We start from the raw sequence: 22,562 nt of genomic DNA, 5'->3' as shown, positions 1-22,562 counted from the left end.
TTTAAATTATTAAGGTGATGGACTCACGGTTTGTGGTGTGCAATCTGTCAAAGACCAAGGCCCAGTTTTAGATATCAAGACAGATTCAGGGAGGGCAATGGCTCACCTGGACCACTGTAGGAATAGAACTTTCTGCAGTTTAGTAATTGAAAATTGGTTGGGAGTAGTGAATATGTTTATTTCTTTAGGTTTTATATCTCAATGATTTTACCCTTGGGAACTGAATTATTACCATTGCATTGCCATCCATGCAAGCATTGCCATTAAAAAAAAAACGCGACGGGAATTATTTCTATACATGTAAGTGGATGAGGTCATGCCACGTGAAAATCACATGGCAAGAAGTATAAATGTCATCATGGAAAATGATGAATTAGTCCAACTTCAATTTAGTGTTGCCTCCAAGATCATCATATCATCATCATGCACAGTAGTGTTTGGTTGCACCGTCATGCCAAAACAAGTGAAACAGCTCCGCCTGTATTGCTGCTGATTTTATCTTTTTTTAGTATATATTCTTGATATAATTATTTTATATCGAATTTTTTAAAATAAATTTATTATCATTCTTTCATATCTGTTTAATAAATTTAAATAATTAAACTGATGAAAAAAAGACTCATCTTTAAAAATTGAATAACCATTTTTATCATATTTTAAAGGTGGAGGACACTCTTAATTAGCAATTAGTGGAGAATAATGAAAAGGGAATATAATACCTCTGAATAATTTACTTGATGCAAAATAATAATTTAAAAAAAAACCACAAAGCTTTTGGGTTGTCAATCAAAGCCCATTCTGAATTAACGAAGCCCATGAAGGAAAGAGAGCCCCAAAAATAGAGGCCCAGTCCAAAGTGGAAACCACGGATCATGTAGAAGCGTTTCCAAGAGAAAAAAGGTTTAGAAGAGTAGAATTTAGTAGAATCTTCTGGCGATGAGGATCAATTATCAAAACCTAAAAAATATCTGGTGGGGTATTTCTGGATTTTTAGTCTTTAATTCAACAGAAGAGAAGGAAGGAGAAGAAGAGAGAGAGACCTGAGGGAGGCATGCACACAATTAACTTATATAAAACGTGGAAAACTGAAACCTAAAAAGAAGGGCACTTGAAATGCCAGTTGCCATGGACACTAAGGACACCGAGATGACAGAGAGAGATCCTTCGACGGCGGTGCCTCAGCAAGACCCCAACGATGTCGTGAAAGAGCTGCTCACATTGGCTCGTCAGCTCATCAACCAGGGAAAACCTTCTCAGGCTCTGCAAGCGGTAACTAATTTCTTTTTTTTTTTTTTCTTTTCTTTTCTTTCTTTAATTTTCTAGTCATGTGTCAGGTTTTGCATTATATTAAGAATTGGATTTTTTTTTTCTTTTGATCAAATGGTCATGACTAAAATATTATGTTTTTCTGATTGAATTGATTTTCTTGTTGAATTTGTTCAAATGTCCAAATTAAAAAGAAGTTTTTGGTTAGTTTGCTTATTTTTGGATTTTTTTTTTTGTTTCTTTTTAATTGGCCAGCGGCGCTGCCAGTTATTACAAGGTAATCACTGCATTATAAGGTGAAAAGAGGGAAATGAAATGAAAAGCAAGTTGCTAGAGAATTACTCTGAACGCCTAAATATATACTCTTTGATTCAATACTCAACTCAACTAAATATACTCAACTCTTTGATTCAATATGGAGGCAAAAAGCACTTGCTTGTGCTAGCTTCCTGTACTTTGAAATAAAGCAAACCATAGTAAATCTTGGTAGCCAATGCCCCCCAATCCCCATTTTGACAATCACTTTGCTACGCTATTATTTAGCCTGGTAATTGTATACTCAAAATGACATCGTCGGCTATATGGATTAGCTTTCTCCGTTCTCTAAACGTCTAAACAATTTAGGTAATATTGTACTACTCTCTTCCAAAGTCAATTTAAGTCTACCCCTTTTTTTCTTTCTATCCTCTAACCTAACCTGGCTTATCTTCAAGTTACGGACTTTATCTAGTCTAGTATTACCACTCATTCACCTTAACATTCTCTCATGTCTACAACTCTTATCTTAAACGCATAGGACTCTTGCAGCGCTCAACACTCACTACCATATAACATAGCCGGTCATATGGCTGAGCCTGGTAATTGTATAACAAGAATTAAAATTAGATATCACAAGATAATTTAATCTTGTTTGTATGCATGTGCTTCAAAAGCCTCTTTTTTTTTTTTATCCCAACTAGGTTGAAAAATATTGCTTAAACAGTAAATGGGCTTTCTTTGGAGGATTGGCTACAATACCATGTGGCTATGGGATTGTGTATGTCTGTTGTGGTACTAGTAAGCTTTTTTAAAGAAGGCTCGGTATAGTCATCTTATAATATGAAAGAAATCCTGCCATTTCTGGAATCTCTTAAAGCAGGAGAAAAGAAAGGCCTTAGTGAGCATATAAATGAACAATGGTGAGTCCCTTTGTAGTAGAGTTATACTTTCCTCTTTTAAGGGTTTTTGCTGTATCTGATTGCTCTGAGATTTGGAGTGGCACTATTTATCTATCTCGAAATTATGGTAAAAAACCATGAACTTTTTTTTTCCTAAGGAAACTTTGAACAGTGAGGGTTGGGATAGCAAAATGATTTTTAACTTATGCTCCGTTTGTTTCATGAAAAATGACTTGTATATGAAAAATATTTTCCATAGAAAATGTTCTCTAAAATAATATTTTTCGTGAAAATATTTTCCGTTGTTTGGTTGCGATATTAAATTAATGGTATATATTTATTAGATGTATTTATAAATATTTTCACATTTTAATAAAATAATCAAAATTTAGAAAATGAAAAATAATTTCCTCTTTTGAAAAAAGAAGTCATTTTTTTTTAATTTTTTCTTTAATTAGGAAAATATTTTTCGTTGACTAATTTTTAGAAAATACGAAAAATATTTTTCACAAAAATGTTTTTCGTGAAACAAATGGAGCCTTTGAAAACATTTAAAATAATTTTTCTTCTTGTTCTCTCTCTTTTCAAACAATTGGGATGATTGGATCGTGCTTATTAAAATGAACATAGGAAAGAATGTGGTTTTATTTCGAAGAGTTATTATTTTTCTTGTCAGTGAATGTTCTGTGCGTTACTTAAGGGATTTTTGTGATAAGTTGTCACTACTTGTGGAACATTCCATGATGTTTTCTTGAGAAGATTTGTAGTGAAAGTGCGTATATACATAGTTCAAAGGTCTCTATGAAGTGTACAGAGAATGTTAACTTCATATTTAGGGCTTGAAATTTTAAAAAGAAATCATCAGAACATATTACAGATCAATTGATTGGAACAGGTTGTCATGGCAATGCGTACCCAAGGTGGGGATGAGGCTGTGTTTCAGTCACTGCACCGTGCTCGAGAGCTGTACAGAAATAGGTTGCAAGAGCACACTGCTGTTGATCAACTCGCTGTTCTGTTTGCTGAGTGTGCAATTGCTGAAGTCCAGCCCTCTAAAGTGGAACCATCACTGCTTAATGTAGGTGGCCTGCCATCCGATGCTCATGGAAATTCAATACTTGCAGAAACTGGCAGGACGCAAGTTGTGTTGGATGCATTCTCCGATGGGAACAGCTTCATCTGTTTACAATGTGGAGGTCTTGTTAGTAACCATCGCAAGGATGAACACTATGCCTACTGGTGTTGCCAACTCTGATGTGCAGGAATGTAGAATGAGTATCTCCATGCAATGCTCCTTGACATGCTTGATTAGCTTAGTATTGCCCTACTTCTACATTTGTCTACATAATGCCCTAGATTCAAGGGTATTTTCATCATCCGATACGCCAGATGTGGTGATTATCAATCAAAACATCAACTGCTTGAAAAAGGGTTCATAGGCCCTTCATTGGTCAAAGTTGGAGGGATGGAAAAAATATACTTTGTTACAATAGTTTACAATAGTTAAATAGAATGCTTGCACTGTTGTAGTGGTTTCATAGAAGAATCTAAGTAATAAGATAATTACATGGATCAGATCACTGTAGTTGTGTGTAACCTTGCTTTTATCTTGGTGGCATTTGTTCTTCTCTGATGGTATTCGTCTTCAAATTCAGGTTTTGCTTTTTTCCCATTAATATTTTGATGTTTTTAGTACACATTGATAATGACTTTGAAATGGGAGTCTGTATTTAGATTGCGCTTGAAAGCAAAATCTGTCTCCCCTTTTAATCCTATTTTTAAGAGAGATTCCTAGAGGACCATGAGTCCCATGGCTAAAATCCCAGTTAACGTCGTCTTTAGTTATATCAAGATAAGTTTTCATTATATACAGTAGTTATTGCATATTTTAAAATTTAATAAAGAATATAAAATCTACAATTTTTTTGAAAAGAAATTAAAATTGTAACACTGATATTCAATATGAAATAGCTAGTCTATTCTCATCATATTCCATGCCATTCCGTGAGTCGCATAATACCTTATTTTTTCATACAATCACTGCCACGGCCACCAGATAAAATGTAAATCATGTACAAGATTCTTTTTCTTTTTGAACAGACAGAAGATTCTAAGTGTTCAATCCTTTCAACAGAATCAATATTGTACTTACACATAATAAACATCGGAAAAAATTAGCCAAAAAAATTACAATCGGGGAAAAGAACAAAAAGTAAAGGGATAAAGAAAAATACTGGACCCCTGTTATACATTCCTATATTTCCTGGGATGGTTTTCTTACCCCAAAGTGTTGTTATTGACAGACCATATATTATATACCAAAACGTTATAAACCTAGAGCAATATATTTGTTTACCATTGTATCACTACTAACACCATTCCCTTCCAATATCTTCTTGTAAATACTCCGGTGAATCATTGGCAGCATCAATACTGCTTTACAAGATGCTCCGAATGCACAGATCACAGCAAAAAAAATTCCAAGATCAAACCTTAACTTTTCAAAATCAGCTCATCCAGGACAGCTATAAGCAGAGCTCCACAACAGCCACTTCCAGCACTGCAAACGGTAAAAAAGGCATATCACTGAAATAATGTTTCAACCATCGTTTTATATTATGGATGTTATACTGTAAGACTTGGCCTTCCTAGTTACTTTTTGACCACCAAGGGAGGAAGTTGATTTCCTCAGCTGCAGTTTCCCAATTCTGTGTGGGAAATTTGTGTTAAATCTGGCTAACACAATGAAGAAAGCCTATTCCCTTGGTGACCATCTCTTCAAATACCATTTACAATAATGGTATAGTGATTGCAAGCACAGAGCCATAGACGCAAACTTCAGTGGAATAGGGAAAAAGAAGAAACAAAAAGAGTGCAAAGATAACCTTTGCAAAGAAGTTTACCTCCATTTGTTGTAGGTGCGATCTGTGGTATGGGTTGCAATCATACTTATAGGTCAAAGATGAGTATTGGGCAAGAATAATCTGGCGAGCACAAAACATTAGGCCACATGTGGCAAAGCATGTGGACGATGCTTTGCTCTTATGATTGTTTCATCACTGTGCCTAATCCATTCTGACAGTCTCCATGGCTTCTGCCACTTCCATTTGAATTGCAAAAGCCACTGGTGATGACTTCTTTTCCATCTCCACAGCTTCCCACCTTGTCCTGCAACTGCTAATTTTCTCATTGACAACTGCCCAAGTGGCACCATCTGCACTAACAAGAAATTCCACTACTTTCTTAGCCAAATGAAAAGGTGGATTCAAGCCTATGGTGAAAGAAGAAGGAAGCTAACCTTTCTTGTCTGATCTATGAATGCTGCTGTCTGTCTGACTGAACCATTAGCAATACCTGGCGTATATTTTAGCTGTTTCTGTGCTGGTACAGACATTGGAGACAAAGGACCACTCATGTCATCAGCAAAATGTTTCAGTGAATTGTAGGAATTCCCCTGTTCATTGCAAGCCTGAAGAATTGACAAAGAGTTGTAGTTTCAGTAATAATGATAATAATAAATTCTAAGCAAACTGAGACAAAATTCAAGACAGCCTGATAAAATCATTTAGGAACATCAAAATGATCCATAATATTTTGAATTTGCAAATTGAGATTCCATTTCCTTTGAAGAATGGAAATACAATATTGGCTATTCTTCGCTAGGATAAATTTTTTAGAATAAAAGAAGGAATTAGTGGTACAGGTTTTCAGCATTAAAATTGTGCAGGTAAATGAACACATTTGGTGAGAGAATTCCATGTCCTAGGAATCACTATCATTCAAATCAAGTTTTAGAATGCACTCATAAAATAGAAAGACCACGAAGAAATTTATATAATGTCTTCACTAAAAATTTATTCCAATAGAGGTTCAATAGATACTTGTTCAATTCATTACCAAGGGTAAATTCTACAGCTCCACAAGTTGCAAAGAAGTTGCCTTGAGATCCTTTAATATGACTTTTAACTATGTTAGGATGCTAAAAATGGAGTTGGGTGTATCCTTTATTCAATTTTAATTTTCTGCTTGCCCTCCAATGGTTCTAAGATCTTCATTTTATTCTCTGGAAATTCTGAACTTTTGTATGATGGATGAGAAAAAAATTTGAAGATAGTGACAGATCTTACCGAAGCTGATGTAGCCAAAGCAATTGAAATAGCTTGCTCTCTCAATTTTAACTCTTTCTCCACTTCTTTTCTTTGCACCTCACTTTGTCGCAAGAGCCCTACAAGTTCTTTAAATTGTTCCTTCATTTCCTTGATTTCCATTTCCTTTTCCCATACCTGACTGATTTCCATTTCCTTTTCCCATACCTGACACCTGTTCATAATGTGCAAACAGCTGAGCAGGTGAACAATTTGTACCAACCGACAAAGTTCTAAGTAATAATGATTGTGTTCATATAGAAGTAACTCTTACTCTTTAGGATTATGCATTCTGTGTTATAATCATTGTACAACTCAAAACTATATCAATTCAGTGATCCCATAAGGAATTAACAGGAATCACTTTTCACACGAGGATAAGTTTTATGCTGCCTCCGAATCATTTATTTGTGAATTTAAAAAGAGTGTGTTAACGGAAGATAAGTTGATAGTTTTAACTTAGGAGACTCGCACAATATCCACAGATTTGTGCTTCCTGTATGTTTGGCACCAATAATCAGATAAGCAAGTTAACTAGCGTCTTTATTTCTTTATTCTTTCTTTGCTTTTTTGGTTGTGGACAGGTTAGAATGATTGATTTCCAACAGCAAAGAGTTAAGGCCAGCAAGATGACTTCAAAGAAGGAAGGGGGTGGATGAAGGAATATTGAAAGGATGAAGGAATATTGAAAAAGAAAACAAGAAAAATTGGAAAATTTTCAGTTACAAAACTACAGCACCTTTTTTATGTTTGCAAAATTGCTCCCTGGTAATGGTCCAAAGAAATCTCATAACACCATATTAGTTGAATTCTTGGGGATGCAGCAATAAAACAAGTGGAAATAGGCATTTGAAGTCCAGCCCCTTAATGTAAAAATATGATTAGTAATTTCGAAGTGGTTTATTTCTATTATTTGGATGAATGGGCCTTTTAATTGTCTTGGTGTCTTCTTAGTCTACTCTTCATCCAGGCTTTTACATTGTAAATTTTTTCTATTTCTTACAGTACAGCAAAGAGTACAGTCACTGTCTGAATGTTTCCGCTACATTCAGCAAGGTCTGATTGATAGAAAAATTCAAGATGCATTCAGATACTGGAAAGAAAACTATGAAATTCCAGAACATAATAAAGATTATATAATTCAGAACAGCATTGTTCAAAAATGCACCTTGCATCTGCTAGGGAATTGAACATGTACTGAAGCAAGTTCTTTGCATCTCCCATTGAACGCAGCTGATTCCAACGTCCGCGGTTAGTGAATGCACGTTCCCGCTCTTCTGCCTCTGAAAGTTGTGAAGCCATTGCAACAAGTGAATTAGAAGACATGCTTAACATGTTCTCAAGTGAAGATATTCTGGCCATTCTTGCATTTGGAGACATGGAAGAAGCCCTGAAAAAGTATGAAAAAACAATTCAAGAAATTGTGATATTTATAAAAATGTTTCTCTTCTATCAGTTTGATGGTATCAAATTTATTGATTGTAGGCCATAGAAAGGATAGGAGTATGGATAATTAACAGAAACTATTTTTGCAAAACTTATACCTAGCAAACCCATTCTTTCCTCTGGGAGGACTTAGCCCCTTTGAGGCAAACTCATCTACTTGCCTCAACACAGCTAGCTCCTCAGCAAGTACAGCTCGTCTGTAATTGCAACATAATCAACAAAGAACTATGAGACTTGGTCACAACACCTGGATTTACTAAATGTAGGATTAAGTACATACACTTGGCTTTGTTTCTCGTATTCAAAACGAACTTCATGCACATTCACCATGACTTCTAGCTCATGATCAAGCCAACGTTGCAAGGATTTCTCATTGCTCTGCATATGCACCTTATATTAAAATAAAAATTCAAGACAATAATATCCAATTGAACTTAATCTAGGAGATAAGCAAAGACCATCACCTGTCCATTTGTTCCATTTCCATTGGCAATACCTGGAAGATATCATACTATTAGTAATTTGATATAACAAGGGAAAGGAACCACCACGCAAATACCCCATGCTTTCATGAAGAAAATAAATCTAGCAGAAAGCTTTCAGTAACTAATATTGACTGCATAAGTTTTGATGATGAAAATTGTTGAATATTTTTATGAGCTAAACGAGTGGACAAGCACTCATTGAAAACATGGGATGTCCAGATCACAAGCCAAAAGTACAACATACAACAGAAAATAATATACCTGAGTTGTCACGGGCAGAAGATTTACGAGCTTCAAGCAGCTCCTTCAGCCGCTTGGTGGCCATTGCAGCCTCTTCTGTCTTTCTCTGAAGAACCTGAAAAAAAAAAAAAATTGTTCTGAGAACCTGCTACAAATTGTTTATATTACACATAAAGCAGTAATTTAAATAGACCAACAAAACTTGTTTTCCCCTAAGAGATCTGATAGCTAGATGTTGACAAAGATTTCCAGATGTTGACACAGTTTTTTTTTTTTCCGCTTATTGGTAAAATAATTGTAATCCTCCTTGGAAAAGTTTTTTTGAGATATCATCCAAATTAAGCCCAGAAAATGTTTACCAATGGCACCCCAGCTTGAAATTTCCATTATTCTGTAAGTTTCTTACTCAACTGTGACACCACCAGAAAGTGCCAATGACAAGCAGAAGCACTAGGTATATCTACCAAAGCACCTATGCTTCAAAAGGGTAGCATTGAAAGCATAAAACAGCACTGGTGGCAAAATATGTGACCAAGAATAGGCTCAGGCAGCCACATTAGGGGGAATTTGGTCCATTAACAAGGCATGAGCAACCAAAAAGGAGATCATGATAGGAAGAAACTGTACATTTTGGAACCTTATGGCATTGAAGTTTCATCTTCTTACCAGATTCAAGCATTGTATTCTTCCAAATGTGCAATGAATAATGGTATTAAATATGCAAGAAACAGTACCGGCCTCACCATTTTTTGGCGCTGGTTTAAAGCTTGTAGCTTATGCCTTTCATATTCATTTCTTCTCCCTTCCTTTCGCAACTGCATAGCAAATTTATTACAAACAAGGGGATTAAATACACGCGCAAATTGATAATTCAGTTACAATATGCAAGTATAGAAGAATGATGCTCAAAGAGATGATTCCAAAATAAGAAGAACATTGCAATAGTCAAACAAGATTTATATTGACATCCAAATTTTATAAGATGCTGCTATCTCAAAAACAGTGTGATAGTCAAAGCAAGATTTATTATTGACACCCAAATTTTATAAGATGCAGCTAACTCTGGCATGAATGGGTAATTTCTTTAAGTAAAATCGCATTATGGTCTGCTTTAGCCAATCACTGCTTCTTTCTACATCAAACCGTATGAGATAGCAAGAATGAAGGGGTGGAATAGCCATTGTCTTAGGATTAACAAAAGAGAAAGGACAAGCACCTGCAGCAGTTCCTTTTCCCGAGAGGCTTTCCATTGTCGAAATTGTTCTGCCTCTTGTTTGATCCTATGTTGCAACTGAACCTACACGCTCAGAATAGAAGGGAATAAAAAATAAAAGAAATTATCAACATATACAGAAGAAATAATTAATGGAAAGTCCTATAAATGTCAAACACTGAAAAATGCTTTACCTTTTGTGCCTTTATGGATTGAATTTCATCCTGTAATCTCTTTGCTGCTTCATCACTCTTCTGTTTTTGCTTTAAAAGCTGAACCTGGTTCTCTTGCTTTTTCTTAAGATCCAGAATCTGGTGTGCATAAATTTTGTTTACAGTTTGAACATTATTATGAGAATTTTTTATTTTTATTAAATTGGAAAACACAAGGATTGTTGGCTTAAGCTTGGTCACCTGTGCCTCAAGTGCTTTCAATTTCTGGGCATGGATATCTTGCAATTTTTGTGTCTGGCCATCAGAACTAGCTGAGAGATTTTCAATTTCAGCCAACAAACGATCCCTCTCTTGCTGCAATAATAAATAAATTACATAATTAAATTAAATCTCTCTCTCTCTCTCTCTCTCTCTCTCTCACAAGCAATAAACTATGAAAATTTATGACATTTCTTTTGAACCTGCACAGCTTTCTTTTCGTCCTCCAATTCCATAATTTTTTTTCCGAAGTGTTGCTTGAGTACTGCAGTATCAACCCCTCCAAAAAGTTTCATCTCTGACTGCTCAGACAGAGAAAAGGAAGAAAAAAAAAATCCTTTTATGTGATTACAAAGAGTGACAGTTAGCAAATGCATTATGGGCAAAATGGAAGCAGATTACTGAACATATAATGACTGTATAATTATGCAAAATGCTTTTATAGAAAGAATTGCCAATCTAAATATATACTAAGCAGATATTATAAATTTGGCAAATGTACTTAAAACATTCCAATAATTAGAAATTCTTCTGCTTTTAATTGATCATAAAACCACATTAAACATTTCTTTAATGCAAGACTTGGCGAGTAAAAATACACAGAAAATATTCAGATTAACATTAGAATGCAACTTGAGAAATATCATGTAACATCATGAAACAAGAAAAATATATACCTCTTTCTCCTCTAAACGCCTATTCAATTCATGCAACTCCTTGTCCATTGTATTCTGCAGAAGTGTGTGCTCCCACTCTTTTGCTACCTCTTCATCAATTTCCCTAGAATCACCTGCTAACATTGGCAATTACAGTTCAAATAAAATAAAAACCAAAGCAAACCTGAATTGGATCAGCCAAGAAAAAAAGACAAAGGCTAAGGGATAAATGTAGCTAACTGAAACGAAAAAGTATACAAGAGCAAGTAGTACAAAATAGGAGTTTACCAGGCAAGGTTTCTCCCATTTGATAATCTGTTGACTCTATACTATGCAGACTCCTTTTAAGCCCATCGCTTTTTACATAACAGGTGCTACCATCCTAAAAGACAAAGTTTCAGATTCACTTATGTAGCTTATGACTGGTAAAGCCTACTCTTCATATAACAATTATTAGTAGACACAAATTAGTCCAAGAGTGAATTATCAAAATCTCACCCATAGCAGTGAAAGGAGAAAAATCATAAAGAATATCTATAGGAGTATCTATCACATACTTGAGCATCTGTTTCGCGTTGGTCTACTGCAGTGCATCTGCTGCGGTATTCATGAAGTTCTCGGCAAAGATCCTCGTTTGCAGCTTCAAGCCAAGCAATTCTTTCCTTGAGAACCTACACAAAAAGATTATTAGAGAAGTTGAGTGAATAACTAATCCAGAATGGATTATCTTTCAAGCACAACAAATCTTTCATTGAAAAACTTGCAATTGCATGAATTCCGAAGTTTATTCCAGTGGCTGACAGAAAATATGGGCCACAAGTTAAGAGAAACCAGACACCTGAACTTCATTTGATGAAGAACCTCCTCCTCGGGCACAAAGTTCAGCCTGCAAATACTCTAGTTGTTGGCGCATCCTTAGCATCTCACTTGACGTGGGATCTCTATTTACCTGTCAAAAATAAAAAGGAAAAAAAACTTCATGCATGACACTTTGGTGATGGCATTATATCTTTACCTGCATGTAGGAAAGAGGAATGAAATTGAAATTAAAAAGAAAACTTACAACAGGCTTGTTTTGGATATTGCGAGCACGATTTGCGTACTTTAGAGTGTTAAGTGTTTCCTCGGCATTAATATCAGCAGGACTAATGCAAGCTGGGAGAGGGAGAATTTTGCGTGATGTTAGGGGAAAAAAATTAAATAAAAGAAAAAAGCTGCAGAAGATGATCCCACGGAAAACCTATAGAGAAGGCTTGAAAGGAAATAGAACAAAGGAATTGAAGGCTGAGACAGAAGCATGGAAAGTTACCTATCATAACAGTTTTACTGTTACCACCAAGTGAGTCCTGCCAAACAAATGAGCTTAGTCTATGCAGAAATATAGAAAACTTAAAATCAGGAAAAAAAAAAAAAATTTAAGTCCAAAGATATCAAATTGCTGACAATCAAGTGCACAGGACAATGTTTAGCTCAAAGTCATCAGATCAATAACTGGAGTCAAAAGGAACTTGATTGATCCCAATAGGTATCATAGACGATATCTATTTTTCACATCTCTGAACTAAGAAACTCTTTGTTATTCCAAGTGTCTATTCAAATGATAAAAATGTCACATTAGCAGTTGGCAATTGGCAGGCAGATTAAGCAACTGACTTGAAGTATTTCTAAAAAGGAATTTCCAATAAAAAAAACTGAGATTCTTCACATTGTTACCACTTTTACAGGCTCTACTAGCATTACTTGAGTGTGACATACTTGCAAAAGCCGAGTCAATTTACTGTCCCGATACGGAACATGAACTCCTTCTTTGCGCTTTTTTTCATCACCTAATGCACTGATGACATTACCAAGTGCAAGAAGGCCCCTGTTGATGTGAACTCCTGTTTAAAAGATTAAATTGTTCATACATTATGTTACAACCAAAAGGTAAATTCATAAGCAACAAGTTATAACCAATGCCACCAACCTTCTTTAAAACGCAAACCATCAGAACCTGTTCTTTTAGCTCGCTCTGATCCAGCAAGATCTACTAAATGCAGCTTGGCACACAGATACTCTTCATTCATACTCTCATTGGTATTGCTATCACTGGGGAACAAAGGATTGAGTTTACGCATTTGCTCTAGTGTGATGGTGAAGATTGCATGTGAACGACTGTATCAACAAATTCACAAGAATTATGTGTCACTTAAGGCAGTGGTATTAAACAGTAAGAATCTATATAGATGCAATGCCTTCAAACTCGCTTGGTAACCCAAAACATTGCCGTGTAAAATAACAGGAGTTCAGTACCTAAAACGAATGTTCCTTTGCTCAATGAAATATAAGGCATTAAAAAAATATTATAAAATCCTATTGTAAGCACTTATTTTCAACACGACTGATAGGAAGCAAAAATCATCCATTTAATTCCATCTTCTAGAGGTAAAACAAAAGCTTGCTGATGAATGATTTTCCAGGTAATAAGAATGTAAATTTAGTATATTAACAGGCCCAATATCTGAGTGAATTAATTGTGTGACAACTCTATCCCCACTGTTCCAGTGCATACTGTAAACTAAGAGTAATAAAATCAAGACACATAGTAGGAGGGTAGATAAATGAAATTTCATTTTAGGAAAGGTATCCCATATGACAATAATACACCATAAGACAGCAATCTCTACTTTAATATAGGGATAAGGAAAAATATGTAGGTATTGTAAGATGCATGATCTACCTTGATTGATTGTTCATGTTTGTACTCCCTGTTGCCCTGCTCAATGATCCTTGTTCTAGGCAAGCAGCCATTTCCTTAAGCGTACTAACACTAACTTCAGTAGATCCAGCTAGTGTTATAACACCATTTGACGTTTCACGAATTTGTATTGGTGGTTTCCCTGGGATGTTTACTTTTCCCGTATGCCCATTTGCAGTATCTGACTTGTTCAAAGAAGAGGGATCCAGCAAATCATGTACTTCTTCTTTCAGAATCTTCAGCATTAAAATCATTTAATTAGATAATTCTCGCACAAGTTCTACATAAATTGAGATGCACGCGTATGTTATAAACTAGTAATTGGAGAGTTGTTGTCCAGACTAAGCAGCAGCATGCATAACTTGCTAGATAGATGCCATTGTTTCTAAATCATTATCGCTAAAAATTTTTTTCATCCTGGTTTAAAAGCTTATGCAAGCACGCATAAAAGTTTCAGTGTACCTCTATAAAAGAAACATGCAGCTGGAATTCAGTCTGATGTTTTAAAGTTTCAATCTTGCTAAACAAAATGTTCATGACTTGAGGAATTATTCCTGTTTGGCAACCATCTTTGAAGCCAGTGCCCATTGTATATGTCTTTCCAGATCCAGTCTGCAACAGATAAAAAAGCGACCATAAGAAAATGAAAACTGAATTGCATATTTAATGTTTCTTCTGCTTCAACAAGTTTCCGATGGAAGATAAAGCTTTACCTGACCATAAGCAAGAACTGTTGCATTATATCCTTGGAATAAGCCATCAACGAGTGGAGCAATACATTCTTCAAATATAGCAGATGCGGGAGAACCAGTGCTCCCATAGACATGATCAAAGGTAAATGAATGTGTGCCTATCTGTACCTGCACCAAAAGTCACAACAAACATATTATCCGAGACACGTATTTTAGGAAAAACATAGCTAATACATTAGATATTGAAGAATTTGGTATTCTACAATGTATAAAATAGATAGTGACTTAAAGAAGTTGAAATTGCTCCATATTTATGATCATTGCAAGACAGCCATTACAGTAACACGGGAAAGATAACAAAAAAAAGGACATGAATAATCCATTAAGGATCAGAAAATACAGAATGTGACTATTAATGTGATTAATATCTTCATATGACTGTAATACCATCAACAATAATGCATATCATTTATGGTTGCAAAAACTAGAGAAACATTTTGACAATTCACGTATTGCCTGAGCTTAATACTAATAGAATGGGTCTCAACTCAAACTACAGGCAGAAATTTGCAACTTGAAATTTGAGGGTGGAGGCGGGGGCTAATCACTTGGTATGCTTCCCAATCAATTCATAACCGTTGAACAGGTCTTACTATAAAATTAGCTGATACTGGAAATTAGTAAGAAGTAACACAGAGCAAACAGAACCACATCTGATCCTAATTGGCAAATTATTAACTAAACATGAAAGATGCAACCCCCGAGGAAAGCAGGCGACTTAATTATTAAAAATACCAATTTTCGAAGAACAGAAATGAGAAATAGCATTGGCGCAAAGCTAAACAGAAATTCCTTAGCAGTTATTGTCTGTAATAAAACCTGTGAATTTTCAGAAGTATGTGTTTGTCCAGTCACTTTGACTTTCCATATAAATGAAAGGGGAAAAAAAAGAGAAAAAGGAAAGTTGCAGAAGTGACTGATGATGGACCTGGCTGATTGTTCAAGAGATTTCCTAAAAAGAAAAGAAAAGCCATGTTTAAAAGATACCAAAAGTGGGATGTTAACGGAAATGCAACTCAATATGTACCTAAATTGACAAAAATAATCATCCAAAATTTACTTAATTCCATCTATTTCTTGCATTTATAGCTTACGCAGCTCAATTATGAAAAGCTAACCATTATATGAACTTAGCTTCTGATCCAAACTCAGATTGTGATAGCACTGTTTCAAGTCAAACAAAACCATGACTCAGATTTCCCATTTTAACAAAAACACGCCTTTAAACCAGCTCTAAGATCCAGATCTCCAAAGACTCAATAATCCACTTCTCAATAGCAAACAAAACTAAAAGGACGTTACTTAATAGAATTAAAAGCACCAGACTAAAGCAACCGAGACCCTCTTCTTTTGTTTTTTTTTTTTTTTTGTTTCTCCCTCTCTCCCATTAAGTTCACAAACAGTGAAGTTCGACATTCTTGTGTGGGAATGTACCTGAGGCTTTCCCGAGATAACAGTGACACAATCCTTACAACCTTGAGCCCGTTCATCACCGATGAGCGGCCTGACATGAACGGCAACTTTGACACAACAATCCTCAGCCGAAGCAGGAGTAGCAGGAGAAGGAGAAGGAGAAGGAGAATGAGGAGGTTCCATAGAGAAGAAAGCGGGAGATAATAGAGAAAAGGTTAAAAGAAGAGAGTTAAAGAAGAGTCTTATTTGCAAAAAGAAACCGTTCTCATTTTCTGAGAAAATGGAGAATTTTAGGACAAGAAATTGATACTGCAACAGAAATAGTAGCCAAGGAGAGGGAGAAGGAGAAAGGAGAGGGACAGGTGGGTTGTTTTTCTTTTTCTAGTACAAATGTGTCTGTGTTGTTTGTAGACCGTAGAGGTATAGAGAGAAAAAGGGATAGTGAAAGTGAAAGGGTAGTTGGGGAAATAGCGGCAAAAGAGAGGGATATTAGAAGAAGCAGAAGTGGCAAGGTTAACTGCTAGGACAACAACCACTATCATTTTCCTTAGGCTTCACTGCACACACCAGCCCAGAAGGCTGCGTTGGTAAAACTTTTACGTCACTCTTTCCCATTGTACCCCTTCTCTCTTTCTCACACACCTTCCCATTCCCATCTTGATGGCCCTCTGTCCCCTGCCCTCCATTTGCTCCACCGTTATGACAGTTTTACCCTTTTTTGTTATTATTATTTTTTAATAAAAGAGTGAAAATTTAAATTTAAGTCCCTAACTGAATTAAATCAGCTTAGGCACCTCTCTTCTTATTTTATTTTATTTTGTTATGTTTTCAGCAAAATAAATGTTCTATATTTTTGGAGCACCGCGCATTATGATGTTTATGATTCATGATTGTCCCCAGAATGTGGTGGAAAAATAAGAAAGAAGCCCCATCACAGCACATAAGCCACGTAATGTCGATTCATATTTACGATTTTAGTGAAGTTAGGCATTTCAAGATTTTTTAAATTTTTAATTTTTTATATATTAATTACGAAATAGGGTGTCCATTATTAAATATCTCTTCAGGGCACAGGCATAAATATTAAAATTTATTGTGTATTTAGGGGTTGTATTTGGGTATTTTAGTGAGTCCGTGAAGCGTAAGAAGGCATGATGGAAAGTGACAGGAGGCAGGGGAGGGAGGAAGTAAAGGGAGAGGACGGAAAGAGAGACCCGCACAGCAGACACGGCCAGCTGGTGGTCTCCCCCTCCTCACATGGTCTTTTTTTTTAGCGTGTGAGTGCATAATCCGTGGGTGGACCCCACTTCCTTATTCGCAAGCTCCTCTGGCCCTGGTCCCATGTTTTACAGGTTCTGTGACAGTTAATTACTCACAAGCTCCTCTGGCTCTAGCTTTTTATTAACATAACGGGCATAGGACATTAGACCACCCAATAACGGTGTTGTTTTAATGTCAAAGATGGAGCTTGCATGTCCTCCATTAGGACGGCTTTTTAGCAGCGCCTAACTCTACCCATAAACACTGCCCTGCCGAGAAATGGTGGGTTTTCACACATTGGATTGTTAATGAAAAGGGTATGCTAAGAAGAAAGAAATAAAAGTGTGGAAAGTAGATGAACTAGTTCAATCAATGGCATTGAAAGGCAGGGCAATGCAAAATTTTTCAAGTTGGGGACCCCATATGGCATCTCTTACGTATATGTCACTTCGTTTTCATTGAAAGCTATACTCAGCGTTGGAGTTGAAGCTCCGAATCATATGAGGGTACCCATTATAATCATGGTGATCTCTACCCAATATCTATACATCCATTAAAAAATATATATGTTTACAGGAGGTTGATGGATCCTCCTCACCCATATGATCATAGAGTGTGCCCAACCTTTTCAAGTGGGCCGCTGCCAAAGCATCATTTCATGTTTCCTTTCTTGGAGGATAACGAGCAAAAACTAACACTGCCAAATCCTGAAAAAAAAAAAAAAAAACGCTGTTTAACCATCAAAATCTTGATATATATCTCCACCTATAAATTACATTGCCAAATTAAAAGTTGGACTTTGTTTTAGGTTGCAGTTTACCATCCTATTTGGCTAGTGATTGAAACTCTTTATTCAAGAAAAAGACAACAAAAATAAAAAAATAAAAAAGAAAATTAAGAAATTGTGCACATTATTTCTGGTGCAATTCTATCAGTGCGGTAGACTGCAAGTTAAGCAAAACTTGTGTCCAGATATCAATTCTTACAGCACTTTGTCTGAAGAGATCCAAAACCCAAGTCTCCCTTTCTCCAACCTAACTCTTCATTCATTGGATTTTCTCCCTATCTGACCGTTGGGCTGGATGCCGACCAAATAACAACTGCACAGCCAGGCCCCACCGGAAGTGGATTATTTTTGTCGTGTTGTATTGCTGTTGGTGTTCTGCAATATTTAGTTACTGTAATTTCCCGCTTCTGAACCCATCTTACCAACCTGAAAAAGAGAGTTTAAAATAACATTAACCTGCCATTTTAATGGATCAATAATGACACTTTGGCTATAGGGCAGATGAAAGCGGCTCTGATTCTGTTGTTTTAATGTCAGATGAGCAATCATTAATTTTTTGGGGTTTTGCATTCTATGCTTTTGGAATGGGTTAGTCGGTGCATTGCTTGCCTGTAGCTAGATTTCCATAGCAAACAATATGGTACGTGTATGAATACTATGCCACCTAGTAACATGGTACCTGCAGCCTGCCAATTTTCTCATCTTACATTTTGCTAGAAAATTTTATTAGTTCTGGACTGTGTTATGAATTGATCTAGTATTGGGCCTGATCACTCTTGAGGGTCTCTGAAACTTTGAATTTATGATCATCAATTAGAACTTCCACTTTCACACCCAACAGTTATGCAGCTAATTAAGGAGGTGAAAAAGAAGCAAATATCAGATGGTGTTAAAAGAGCAAGTCTCCTCATCAACATCCGAGGTTATGACGTTATGTTCCCCAACTTGGGAGTAGGAAATGGCACGCCTATCTCATGTTAACCAGCAATATAATATACTGGCAAGGACAAAAATCTGAGTCTTGTTTTTTGTTTTGCCATTGTATGTTTCCTACAGAGAATAAAAAGAATTATCATCATCAATTAAATTATAGCAAGGTCCCCCCCTACCTCTCCATTCAATATATATCATCCATGAAAGCTCTCTTTCTTTTGCCAATTAACCCAGAGCTCAAATCAGCTTTCGGCCATACAAATGCATGCCCCTTTAAAAAGTATTTGCAAATTTTTTGGAGACCTCTAAGCACTTAATCATGAAACAAAATTCTCATCAGATCCCTTAAACTTGAGGAAGCCCACATGATTTTACAACCAGTGCAGTAGCTTTTTCTGATTTGCTATTAAAATTCAAAGAGGAATGTAACAGTAGCTGTGCAAGCTGTGATTTCTTTATTCCTATATTCAAAGTGCTTTTGTGCTCCATGTGGAGTCTTAGCATATATCACATGCTCCCATCCTCCTTTACATCACAACATTATTCCTAATCCTTTCTTTTTATCCAAAGCTCCTTCCTCATCTTTCTGTCCCCTTTCATTCTGTCAATTCTCACTCACTGGCAACTCTCCTTTTACTAAACATAATTATTAGTAAAACTAACTTGGACTATATATACTCGGCGTCCAATAGCGCACTTCTGCTAATCAGTGCACTCATTTCTAAGTACATTTTTTAAGATATAAATAAGGTTTTTGATGCATAGAGGCGTGATATGATTCCAAAATATGGCATAATTATGATCAATGTGGCCCTCTTTTCAGCTCAAACCCAATAACGCAATATCCAATCTGTGTTTGCTTCTTTATTATTTTGTCTTGGGTTTCCGTTATGTATATATTCTCTTGGCTAGAAATTGGCACTGCTTCTGTTTTGCTATAAAAAGCTGTGTATAGTCCATATTCCATATTATCTTTTAAGCCATGGGCTCCAAACTTGAAAGCTTTGGATTGTAAGAGAAGAGACACGGCATGTGCAAGATTGATAGTGTTCATCATGCGCATGGGTCATTGCGTCAAGATTTGGACTCTGGTGGTAGAGGTATATATCCAGTAGTAGTGGGGTTGGGGTGGCAGATGCTGCCTCTTCTTCTCTCTTCCACTCTCCAGCAATATTACCTTCTCTCTTTCTTTTCATATACCCAGTCACCAATCAAATCATATCAAATATGTGTTCATTATTGATACAATGGAGAGTCCCACAACTGGAAAGTGTTCCCACCCAATCAACACTATGGTCCTTTTTTTCCTTTTTTATTGTGTTTTTGATGTTCATGATTTGTGAATATTACATGTCCCTATTGTTTCTTCAAGAATCAACGGTAGTGTCCATTTCCTCGAAGCAATTAAGTATTAACTATTATGGTCAAACTCCTAGTCCATGATTCATGCTTAACTAAAAAGATTCCATCCATTAATTTTAATTGTTTGAATAAATTTATAAATCCAATGGAAGTATTGCTATCTTTAGGTTGACAAAATTGCCATTACATATAATTTTTTTAGGTTTTCCCCCATTTTATATCCTTTATCATTCTCTCTCATTTATCCAAGTACTATTATCATCTTATTTTTTCTTAACCCTCCTTCCCACTAGAAAAAAAAAAAAAAAGTTTAATTACTAGTTGTATTATAGCTTGGTTCTCTTGAATAACAAGAATCTTTATTTAAAATAAGATATTATTAAGTGCTTTTCATTCATACATAATAGATAGGTTACACAGTTAAAAGTAACCCTTACTCTTTTTCATTTTTGAAATGAATAATCTTATAAAAAAAAAAAGATAGATGGGGAGATTCAAACTATAAATCTCCCTACTTTCTATATTTTAAGGCGTAAGAAAATCAATTAGACTACTCCTTATTAGCATATTTTTTTAAATTATAACTTTGCCTAATAAATCATTTTATAAGATGTGATATTTATTAGTAATTTCTTGCATTCTAAATATTTTTAAACCATACTTTTTGTCTAAGAAAAATTTCGCTGAGCTTGCATGTATATTAAATACCTTGCTTGGATTATGAAAAATAAGAAAAAAGAAGGCATCTTTTTTTTGGATATTTCAGAACTTTTTTAAAAAACAAGATTATAATAATTAAAATTTTTAATCTTTTTATATTATAAGATCACCATTGATCATCGATAAATGGCAAGCGAACTTCCATTGAATGAAGGTTCGTAACAAATAGCAAAAATTCGTGTCCGGACCATGGGATCGGGCTTTTCTTGCTAGGGATGAATGAAATTTGAGTTGAAAAAAAATGCACATCTTGATGCTAAAGGGGCCTAGTTTCATCAATGTGGATCACATCCTATCCATGTTGAACAAGTTCGAGGTTGGCATTCGGAACGTCAAACTTGATCAGGAGTTCAGGACAACTAAAGTCCACAGGTGGGGTTGGTGTTCTGTTGCCATCCACATTGAATCTGGGCTTAGCTTACTCTCAACGACGGCTGCCTTTGGCAAAATAACCTAATTCCAGAGGGAATCATAAAATTTTATTTTTTTTATTTTACAAAAAAAAATTAATTATAATAATTAAATATTTCAATGTAACACCCTTAATTTTATATTTTTTATTTTTTATTATTTTTGGGTAAATATTGATATTTTATTTTATTTGAATTTTAGGAAATTATTTGAAATTTTTCGAATTTTAGAAATCGAGTTCGATTTTCAAAAAATAAAAACTTTGATGATTTTTAAAAATTAATTTAAAGACCACGTGGCAAAACTAAAAATATATTTGGAGTCTACGAATTTTTCTGAATTTTTTAAAATTTTTTTCGGAATTTTTGGGTCTCGTTTTTTGTCCCAAAGCAGAGTAAAAAATTTAAAATTTTGTATCATGAATCGAACCGACCGAATCGAACCGGACCGGATCGGACCGACCGAATCAGGCCGGCTCCTTTTTCTTCTTCTTCTTCTTCTTCTCCTCTTCCCGCACGCGTTCTCCTCCCTCTCTCTCTCTCTCTCTCTCTCTCTCTCTCTCGTTTTCTCTCTCCTCTCACCTCCCCTCGCCGGCCGGCCGCCTACCCAGCCTCTCCACCTCGCAGATGCGCCACCCCAGCCTCCTCCCATCGCCGGCCGCCTCCTGGAATGATGGGAAATGTCGCGCGAAGCGACGCGCAGCGCCCCGCTTCGTCTTCCAGGCTGAAATCCGGCTGATCCGGCCACCGATTGGGTCGGGTCTTGTGTCTAAACCCATCTACACCTCGAGAGTTTTCCATAGACACCAAGAACACCAAAATCTATCTAGCGGTTTGTCTAATTTTTGTCTGGGAAGTTTTAGCCCATTTCGACTTTTGGGTTAGATTTCTCGTAAACTATGAATCCCACGAGAAAATTGAGAGTACCAGAGCACTCCACTCGTCAAGAGCTTCGCGGCAATATAAATTTAGAAATTTTCCGACAACGCTTTTCAGTGAGTCCCACGGAACTTCGTAGTGATTTTTCGAGCATTAAATGAGCTTAGAAAATTTCGTAAAAATTTTATACTAACCTCCGTGTTGTAGGCTTCGTGTAGGTATCTTCAATTCGCGAAAATTCAACAGTTGTCCAGGTTTGTGAACTTCCGG

At 35.9% G+C, this 22,562-nt stretch overlaps 2 protein-coding genes across 5 annotated transcripts; one reads left to right on the top strand and one right to left on the bottom strand.

Moving 5' to 3' along the window:
* Positions 1-916: 916 nt before the first annotated feature.
* Positions 917-4,056, top strand: LOC110663688 (uncharacterized). Its single transcript, XM_021823079.2, has 2 exons — positions 917-1,269; positions 3,319-4,056. The coding sequence occupies exons 1-2, from the start codon at positions 1,114-1,116 to the stop codon at positions 3,676-3,678; spliced, it is 516 nt and encodes a 171-aa protein (XP_021678771.1). The 5' UTR covers positions 917-1,113; the 3' UTR covers positions 3,679-4,056.
* Positions 4,057-4,529: 473 nt separating this feature from the next.
* LOC110663687 (kinesin-like protein KIN-4A) lies at positions 4,530-16,393 on the bottom strand. 4 transcript variants are annotated; one of them, XM_021823076.2, is made up of 26 exons: positions 15,963-16,393; positions 14,490-14,636; positions 14,239-14,388; positions 13,759-14,012; positions 13,006-13,193; positions 12,780-12,919; positions 12,349-12,385; positions 12,103-12,194; positions 11,878-11,988; positions 11,597-11,710; positions 11,328-11,421; positions 11,061-11,176; positions 10,587-10,685; positions 10,366-10,479; positions 10,147-10,263; positions 9,956-10,036; positions 9,483-9,554; positions 8,761-8,854; positions 8,479-8,510; positions 8,295-8,392; positions 8,113-8,211; positions 7,737-7,958; positions 6,551-6,743; positions 5,722-5,892; positions 5,327-5,637; positions 4,530-4,983 (listed from the first exon to the last, which is right to left on the bottom strand). In XM_021823076.2, the coding sequence occupies exons 1-25, from the start codon at positions 16,122-16,124 to the stop codon at positions 5,425-5,427; spliced, it is 3,210 nt and encodes a 1,069-aa protein (XP_021678768.2). In that variant the 5' UTR covers positions 16,125-16,393; the 3' UTR covers positions 4,530-4,983; positions 5,327-5,424. The 4 variants fall into 4 exon arrangements, with proteins under 4 accessions (XP_021678768.2, XP_057986870.1, XP_021678769.2 ...); XM_058130887.1 differs by having other exon boundaries at positions 11,061-11,173; positions 15,963-16,392; XM_021823077.2 differs by having other exon boundaries at positions 12,795-12,919; positions 15,963-16,392.
* Between the last annotated feature and the right edge of the window lie 6,169 nt (positions 16,394-22,562).

Source organism: Hevea brasiliensis, chromosome 12 (assembly GCF_030052815.1).
Source record: "Hevea brasiliensis isolate MT/VB/25A 57/8 chromosome 12, ASM3005281v1, whole genome shotgun sequence".
NCBI classification, from domain to species: Eukaryota; Viridiplantae; Streptophyta; class Magnoliopsida; order Malpighiales; family Euphorbiaceae; genus Hevea; species Hevea brasiliensis.
Note: the sequence above shows the minus strand (reverse complement) of the source record. Positions and strands in the feature narration are given on the sequence as shown.